The 9,925-nt window shown below is 36.2% G+C and overlaps 1 protein-coding gene across 2 annotated transcripts in view; it reads right to left on the bottom strand.

The window, feature by feature from the left end:
- Positions 1-9,925, bottom strand: part of GABPA (GA binding protein transcription factor subunit alpha) — a 32,909-nt gene continuing 22,984 nt past the window's right edge. For both annotated transcript variants that reach the window (XM_030235173.2, XM_050969952.1), the window contains exons 8-10: positions 8,842-8,982; positions 7,345-7,537; positions 1-2,756 (exon numbers count right to left, since the gene is read on the bottom strand). In XM_030235173.2, the coding sequence (XP_030091033.1) occupies positions 2,528-2,756; positions 7,345-7,537; positions 8,842-8,982 (563 nt within the window). In that variant the 3' untranslated portion in view covers positions 1-2,527. The remainder of the gene's footprint in view (positions 2,757-7,344; positions 7,538-8,841; positions 8,983-9,925) is intronic.

Raw genomic sequence — 9,925 nt, 5'->3', positions numbered from 1 at the left:
TTTGTAATAATTAGTAGAGTATAAGTGTCTTTATTTAAAGAGTAAAAAGTATGCAAAACCCCTTCTGTTTTACAAAAATTGGGAATATTCTATGTTTTCCTTCTGGCAGTAACAGAAAATCCTTTGACAATATATTCTACATCTTTTGTTTTACTGAAGACATCAAGTTAGTCACAGATTTCTCCCTCAACTACAGACAGCGTGATAATAATTTGATACCACTTGAGAGATTCTTTCTTTACTAATTAGAACATGGTGGAAAAGCAGATGGAGCCACAACAAAGAACCCCAAGGACCATGACTCCTACTGAAAGGCTGCAAAGCAACAACAGGATGTAATCACAAACAAAGGATGGGAGCAGAAGTTTTCCCCCATCAGATTTACCATGTAACAAGAAGAGGCAGGGGAATGAAGTATTGATACTACTTTTCAATTTTGCTGTGTGTTTACCCACAGTCCAGTTTGATATAGAAAGCTGGTATTTTAAGCTTCTTTTCTTTTTATCCTGCATTTTAACTAAAAATGCCTCTCAAGAACTCTGCTATCTAGAACTAGTGACTTGTACTGGACTTGTGTTTAGTCACGGAATGTTGTTACAAGCAGAGCTGCTGCCCTCAAACATCAACTTCACATAATTCTTGGTTAAGCAAACTTGCATCTCCTGCACAAGATGTCTCCAACACTTGCCAATCAGTGACATCAACTCTAACAGCAAGAAAAGGGGTGATGGTGACCTTTCATAAAAGATACATTTACATTTTGCTCAGGGCTTACAATTTTTTTAAAAGCAAAATGACATCAGCATGCTCAGCAGATGGAGTGCTATAAGAACTCAAAGATGAAAACAACAGCAAGAGTTACAGAAAGAATCCAGCAAGAACCCTTTGATTTTATAATCATGTCAATGATGAAAAAACACAAGTTAGAACTATATGCAAACCTTCTAGTCAAGCAAAAACTATCTGCAGATGAGCATCCACCTACAAAAAACCTTGTCCTCAACACATCTTTAGGATACACACAAGTCTTTGTATTCTCTGCTTTCTGTCTGCAAGTGTAACCATTCCTGCTCGGCTCAAGAGCAGCAGCCCAGTGCTCTCACTGCTCAGCACAAACACACTTTGTTCAGAATCTCACTGTTCAAGGACTTCAGATTTAAGGTTTATGAGTAGTTCAATCCCTAACAGAATTAAAGGTCTTCCCTTGTAATTGTTAAGTGTTACCAGAGGGGGTTTAATTTATAAAAAGTTGGTGAACATCAATGCTGACATAGTAATTGTGCTGTTTATTAGCAGGAAGAGGCAAAAGCAACCCCCAAATCATACTGTTCTCAGACATCAAAAGAAGCAGTCTAACAGACACCAGTATGGAAACTCAAAAGCTGAAGCCTACTTTTTACTGCATGTGTAAGTTTGCAAGAAGCACTGAGTAGCTCAGAATTCAGGATACAACCCAACTATTTCTGACTCATCATCCAGACTTCAAATTGCACCCAGTTGTGGAGCATGCATTTGGCTTAAGAAGCTTCAAAAATATCACTTGAAGTTCAAAGAGAATTTAATTTTAAATAAAAAGTACCTCTTTGTAGTTAATATACGTTAGACTGTACAATGATTGGGAAACTAAACGACAGTTCTCTGTAAAACTATTTTCAAATTGCTTTCTGTTCCTAACAGGGACTACTGACTGTGATTAACTTAAGTCTTTGGATACTAAGGTTGACTACCATGCAGGTATAAGCACCTTGCAGAACACAGCCTTAATACTCCCCACCAAAACAATCTACTCTTTGGGTGAGGGCTGTTTTTTCAAGTTTTTGAATTACCTGATGGGGAATGGCATGGGGGGAAGAAGTTCACCTTTGCTTTCTGCCAAATGGCTTATATCAAGTATGTATTTCAAAACAGGTATTTGCCCTCATATATGTATATTATGTGCATACTACAATGAAATACTCATAATTGGCTTTTCACCTAAGCCATATCTAAACCTGGATCTTCTTCTTCAGCACTGATCTCCAGTTAAGTCTAGTCTTAAGTGTCCTTTGCTTTTAAACACAGAAGCTATTTTAAGAACTTGATGCTTTGTAACATTTAACATGTCTTTCAGCTCCACTTGATTAACAGAATAAAGAATATATTGTAAACTTTGAAAGCATCAAATGCTATTTGGTAGTTCAGCAGAGAACAAAAGACTGGAAAAGGCTGCATTCACACAACTGATCAGCCTGGGGACTACAGGGACTTAATTTTTGTTCCAAGTGTTGCAGAAAGTACTTTGCACAGCTGTGGTCACGGGCTCCACCTCTCACTAGCTGCAGAAGTTGGGGTGATCCCTTAAATTACATTAAAATATATGCTGTTAAAAGATCCAAATTTATGCATGTCTGAGTTCTTTATAGAAATTCATGCTCCATATTGTACAATCAAGAAACAAAAGACGTTTCCAATTCTGATCAAGGTAAGAGCACCAACTGCTCTGGTTATAGAGGAAAGGCCTCAGGTTCCCACTTACAGGTCCCAGTGCTTAATTATCTTTCTCTGCTTGCAGGGATGCTGTAGCCAGTGCCACTGCTGTAACTGGCTGTGCAATGCCATGGAGCTGCATCTTGGCCAGTTTCTTCTGCTCGCACTCCGTGACCAAGCGGTTCAGCTCTGCTGCGCTGTACCCAATCAGAGTCTTCAGGTCACACACAAATTTGTACACAAACCTCTTGCCTTGCACCTTGCAGATCATGTCTCCATCATAGTAATACCTGCAAAACAGAAATCAGTAACAGAGAATTTTAGCATCTGCATTTTTCATATGCATCCATTACTTACTTAAGGTCACCAGAGGCTAAAATATTATTCTTTTTCTCACTGAGACTCTCATAATTTCATATTCCAAGACATTGCTTAGACATTTTCTTATATGAGAAAAGGGAATTGTTGCAAATTGTCTCTGTACCTTGGTATATTACAGAGAAATAAAACACAGCAATTCTTTTACAGGCTACTGGAAGCACCAGTTCAGGAGTAAGTCTTAGAGCAGTTTAAAAACAGCTTGGCGGGGAAGATGTCTTATAGGTAGTGCTTTGCCTTAATAAGTAAATACTATCTTTCCCCTTATTATGGTCCTTTGCTTTGCTTTTCTGAAGAAAAAAAATTAATGCTGGAAATAGGTTGAAAATTACCAAGCAGTTTCTATGATATGAAAGCAGCTATTCTCTCCATACTGTCTTCAAAGATGGAAATAAAAGTATAAAGCCATGGATTGGATTTGTGGGGTTTTGTTGGTTTAGTTTTTTTATTTGTTTTTTGTTGGTTGGGGTTATTTTATCATAATTAATATGCTAGCATATAAATTATAAAAAAACTACAAAACTACATCTTTGCCTTTATTTATGACTAAAAGTGAGTTCTCTAACTATAAATATCTTTTACATTGTGTGACAAAAGAATTATCAGAGTGGGCAGAAATATAGTGAGATAACAAGATCTACATGACCTCAACGGCCCTCCCAGTTTAGGTCACAGCAATAAAACAGAAGTTAGAATTTTGCAGTTTTGTTGCTGTTCTACTCTCACTACAAGCTTTAATAAAATGTGTATCACATTTCTCATTAAGGAAGCTTAAATGACTGGGATGTAACTTGAATTTGATGAGCTTGAAAGCTTATGATAGATTTGGAAAATAATAAAAACTCAACCAACACAACTCACACAATATAATTTCCTAAAAACCATCACCCAAATATAGAACAAATGAACCTAGATTTCTTGACTGTCTAAAACTCAATCATGTGACATGTTCATAAAGCAAAGATGATTCTTGTTCAGTAGCAAAATTAGGTCACTTAAAACACAAACTTCTGACTCCCAGCTCTAGAGTAGAAGAAGTAAGTAACTAAGAATCCCAGCAAATTCTTCAGACATCTCAAGTTCTGAAAAAAAAGCCTTTTAATTTCTTACTTTTGGGGATCAGGACCTAAGCAGCAGGACCAAAGACAGATGAGAGACTGGCTGTGTAGAAAACAATGTTGGTAAATCTTTTGGTCACTGAGATCATACAAGAAACTGCAGAGGTCTGTCATGGAGGACAGGAGATGTCAGAGTAGCTTATTATTGCTCTGTGGGTGAAAACAGTGTGGTGTGTTTACTACAGCTCTCCTTCAGCTTTCTCCTGAATGACATAATGATAAAAAAGCTTCCTTTTCAGTCCTTCTCCTCATTCTACCCCTCAAACTACCACCTGCCTCCCTTAACTCCTCCATTTCATTCTCTGCATCTCTGTGCTTACTCTTGGCTGCTACTACAGCTTCCACCCAGCAATTTTCCATGCCAGCCCTGTCCTCCAAGACATCTCAGCACCAGCTGAAGGAACTGCTGTGGAATGGTGTCCAGCACTTTCAGCCTTCTTCCTGAGTTTAGTTGAATGAACTCTGTAAACATGAGGGTGTGATCATAATTTATGTTCAGCTTTGAAGCAGAGTCTTGTAGTACTGGGCAGAACTGGAGAAGGATGAGCAATGACCTGGTGTGTCCCTTGTGTGTGAAAGGGAACACTGGGTTCAGTGTGAGAACACTGGGCAGACTCTCATGTTGAACATGACAGGGTAGAGGACATAGAGAAACTGAGCTCTGCTCACTTGGCAATATGAAGCAGAAAAACAAAGTTTGCAATATGTGGCCATGGCATATGTCCAGTGGCAGTGGTCATCATTTTTTTAAAGTTTGTTAACTCTGTGCAAGCATTTCCATTTATTGTACAATGCCATATAATCATTCCTATCCATATAAGCATTCAAAAAATGCTGTAAAAAATGTTTTAAAAGACTGAATATACTTTGAATGACTTAGCCCACATTACTGATAGGATCAGAAAGGAAAAGGATCACAAGAAATTAGATCATGTTTATATGAAGGCCAAAAACATGCAAGATTCCCCCATCTCATGCTCAAAACACTCAAGTTAAAATCAGTTAATGTGGTGAGAGGATATTTTCAATACAATGTTGAATGCATTTCTGATTACAGCATTTGCCTACTCAAAAATATAGAAAGCTAAAAATGCATAAAATTAAATACCCACACAAGTTCACAAAGTTACTGGAACATTCCAAGAGACATGGAAACTTTGTTTCAGAATAATACAGGAGATGAATTATTTTTCTTCAAGTCTCACCTCCCTACTGGATAACTAAACAGACCTGGATTTTTAGAATATTTACCAAGATATGTATAACAAAAAAAAGCTGCTCTTCCCTTTCTGCCCCTCTGCCCTAGTTTCTATATGCCTGCTTTTCCTACAGCTGGGCAGAAGAGCCAGCATATTTCTCAATAATACAAACATAATTTCCTGTATTAATCAATAATTGACACAGTGATTTCAATACATTAGTAAACAAAACATATAATCATTTATTAAACATCAGCTTGGCATCAGTGCTTATCACAGGAGTAGCAAGAGTCATTAACATCCCTTCAGACATTAAACTGTTAGAAAACACATCAATATTGATGCAGCTGCCAAAATGATACCACTTTGACAAATGTGATTTCTGTAATTCTGTGACTAAAATATAAATGTGAAACTTTTCTAATAGTGATTTATGCAAACTGGTGTTTAATATCACACTGATAAGAGCATTATTCCAAAGTCCTTCAGCTGCCTTTGGCATCTTCTGTGGAGCTTGTTGATGAAACCCAAAAACATCAGCAAAATTTTTATGTATCAGAAGGTTTTCACATATGCCTTTAGTACACAGACTCACAGATACACAGGTTGGAAACCTGGGAATGGTATTGGAACAATACAGGCTGGGGAAGAAAGGTCTAGAAACCTCCTCCAGCCCTCCAACCCAAGAGAGTCTGTGATTCTATGAAAAAAATTAACATTCTCATTAATATATAAATAATGCAAGAACAGTTATACCAGACTAAAGATCCATCTAGAACAGGAATAGACTCCAAGAGAATGAAACAAGAGACAAGACTCCAAGAGACTTAAGGAAAAGCATGACAGTAAGCATCTACCAATGCTCTCGCTGCTTTTAGTGACCTGAGGCTCAGGAACTCTCATAAAATGCATCTTTCAATACCTAATATTGTTCAAAATATTTGTTTTCATTCATTTTTCCACTTGTCTGTCAAACACATAAAATAATTCTGGCATGTGCAGTACTGTGCCTACAGAAGTTCTAAGACAAGCAAAAGGGTGGAGTTTAGCTGTGTATCTCATGCCTGTCAAATGCTACTTAAACACTCTCTAAAAGGGTAAAGAAAGCCAGAATATGATACTTTACCATCATTTCTTACAGAGGTGTTTTCAAACAGAAGTTGGTATTTTTATATAATGCTAGAGGAGTTTACTTAAAAAAAAAAACAATCAAGCAAACAACATGAATCCAGAAGTGAAAATGCTAGTAAGTAAAACACAGACCCTCAATCAAAATGCAACTTCACTCATACAAAAAGAATTTCTAAACCTGCTTGAATAATTTGCAGGATTAGGCAAAAAACATCTTTCTTGAAAACAAACCAAGAGGAGTATATTTAACAATATCAGAATAAGAAATCAGAAGTTCACTCTCAACGATTTCAAAGAATGTGGATGAATTTTCAAATGATTCCAGAGGCTAAAATAATCAGAGAAAAGTAGTTTAAAATTCAGGTACTTGCAGACTTCCTCCTCCTCAAGTACCTCTGCCACAGGGAATCAATAATATAAGTCCCTTTTATCAATGTCAAAGTAAAAAATCTCAAGGAAATGAAGATACTGAAACACTTCCATTTCTTCAGATCACTATGATGTTGGAATTGCAACTGTTGGAACATAGCTGTCAACTGTACTTTTCAATTTAAGATCCACACAATAAGAACAATGACACGAAACAATGAATACTTGGAAGTTAGAAAAGGTTCTTACATACAGAAAATCACTAACAATTACAGAAAAGTATCTGCTTTATTCCATAACAAGAGCAAGAAGAACACGGACAGTAGAACATAAAAATAAGTTAATAATTCACATATTTCTGTATCTTTCATCAATAATCAATATTGTTTGGCATGCTACTAAAAGTATAAATATTGAAGATAAATAAAATACAGGCATATTTCTGGAAGCCAGCAACCCAAATTAATGATCTTGAAAAAAGAAAATCTATTTTCAAGAAGTTATTCTACTATCAAAAAGCCCAGCAAATACCTCTCCCCTAAGATTAGCAGGATCTCATAGCAAGGACCAGCTTCAGAAGATATGCCTTTACTAAAAAAGCTGCAAGTTTTGCATTATGTTAATTAAAAATGAGGAAGCCAAATGAAAGCAAATCATACCCCATGAGTTCCTTAAGTCCTTACCTCAAAGCCCGACTAAGCTTCTCGTAGTTCATGGTGGGCTTGTTCTTGCGCTGTCCCCATTTCTGTGCAACCAGTTCAGGTTGATTCAATTTAAACTCTCCTTCATCACCAACCCAAGAAATACAGTCCCGAGCATCTTTGTCTGTGAGAAGTTCTAATAAAAACTGCCACAGCTGGATCTGGCCGTTGTTCCCTGTTAAAAGAATAAGAAGTTTCACTTCATCTTGTCCTTTTCATGTTCCACTCATGCCTAAAAACTTGCAACCAACATATTAAGGCAGACCAGCATAGACTATATGATGGAAGGAAAATTTCCACTTAATTAATCCCTTCTAATGATTGTTTTGCAAACATTTTCCTGCAAAGTCATCAGTAACCATTTTTTATTAAAAAAATTATGAATACAGGAAAAAATTAATCAAGATTTCACACAAATCTTGCTCTAGAACTTAAAAAAACACAACTCCCCCAATATAATAATTTAGAAGCATATTTGTCTTTAAAATAGAACAGATTTATCAAGAGCTGCTAACTCCTCTTCACACATACACACATATATGTGCAATAGCTGTTTTTTAAAGAAAAATTTAGTCTCAAGTTTTCAGCATGAAATATGAGAAACACAAAGGAAACCCCCAAATTTCATTTTTCATCAAGGTTGCATCTTTCACATCCAATAGTTAAGATTTTTTTCTAGTACCCACAGTAAAATTCCTAAATTCTCAACGAGATAAAGAGAGCAGACTTGATGACTAAAGAGAGAAACACACAGTATTCCTCACTAATGTCAGCCAATAAAACCTTGACCTTCTGAATGACATCCTTAGAGGCCTTTATAGAGTCTAAAACAAAAACTCAAGAAGGAAGAGAAGGAAGGATTTAACAGAATAATTCACAACAATAAAGAGAGGCAAAACAAAAATGACAGAAAGAAAAAATAAAGAAATTAATAATCAAAGAGTATGTACAAGTAACAGTAGTTCCAAAATTAAACTGCAAATTTAGTGCACAGTTTTCTAGATATACATTCATTTACCTAAAAAAGAAATATAAAACTTTATAAATTTTGAAGTCACCAGACTGGGGAAAAATGGAGGAGGAGCACAACAGACAGGGCAAGTAGCAGCTAGGCTACATTTTACAACATAGAGTTTATTTTTTACCCCTTCTACAAATAGAAAGATGTTAAAAGCTTGAATAAATGCTATGCAGTGGTTTGAGAGGACAGATTGTTAAGTGATAGGGAAATATATCCATTTTATTTGCTGCAGGATGGAAAAACTGCAGCGTCATGTTGACATGGTGCCTGTGTGAGCTGACCAACCTGCCTGTGCTTATGACAGATTTTTGTACATGTGACTCCCTTCACACCACTCCCTTCACACAGACCCCTACAAACCTCTCATTTGGAGCTACAAAGACACATCTCACAAACTGTAATTCAACAGAATGGGTCAGTGTTCAGTGCATTAGCATGTAAAATAATGGAGGCAATACCTGTTCTGTTCCCAGGGGAACTCCTATCTTCCCCAGAGATCCTTGGAGCTCTCTGTACTTTCGCTGCTTTTGCACTGCTGTTTATCACTTTGATGGTGGTTGGGGTAGCAGGCTGAACGGATGCTGGTATAATCTGCACAGCTGTAGAGCAGAGAATGTTGCAGAACATCAACTATAAATTGTTTGCACAGAAATAGGCATGTTTTATTTATTACCTGTATTATCATAACATCTAGAAGCTAGTTTTTTCCTTTGCTAAAAAGGCACACTGCATTAAGTCACAATGCTGAGTATAATTTAAATCCTTTTTACCTCTTATATGAAAATTGCAGTTTTAGACTCATTGCAGAAGTGTCATATTACAAATAAAAGACCAGTTTTAATTTATTATTATGTGTATTACATGCTTCCACAAAAAGAATACAAACTCTCTCAAGCCCTTGTTTTATTTTCATGCTATTCTCACATGATCTGCCCTAATGCCCTTTTCTCTACAGTCACTGCACAACCTCATACCTGATATTCAAACAGCAAACACCTTCTATTGCAATGGTGTAGGAGGATACAGATGCCCCAGTCAAGCTGGCTTTAACTAGACACAACCACAGGATGTAAGAAACAGTATGTCTATTTGACATATAAAATGCTTATAAATCATCTGAAAATTGATTCATTTTAATAACTGATGACACTGCTTAGATGAAAGAATGAGTTTCAATGAGTTTAATGTATTATTTCTAATACTGGTTTCTAAGCAAGTCATCTCTTCCACAGAACCCTTCAATTTTTGGAAACACTTTTTTATTTGAAATTAATATTTAAACAGATCCATTCATTAATGCAATATATAACCTAGAGCCCTGAAACAACTAAAAACCTCAAATATGTATCATAGAGAGCTTTTTTCAAGAAAGTGAAAAATCTACCACCCAAAATGAAAGTCATAAACTTCCATAGTTCAGGTCAAACACTACCTTTCAGCCAGTAACAAAATATAGAGAAACTTTTGAAGTTTAAAATATGTCCTCCTCCCTTTCCCAAGGAAAATCTCTCTCAAGTGATTTTCTAAATGTTGTACTATCAT

The sequence above is a fragment of the Serinus canaria genome, chromosome 1, assembly GCF_022539315.1.
Source record: "Serinus canaria isolate serCan28SL12 chromosome 1, serCan2020, whole genome shotgun sequence".
Lineage (NCBI taxonomy): Eukaryota > Metazoa > Chordata > Aves > Passeriformes > Fringillidae > Serinus > Serinus canaria.
The sequence above is the reverse complement of the archived record's forward strand: the minus strand, read 5'-3'. Positions and strand labels throughout refer to the sequence as shown.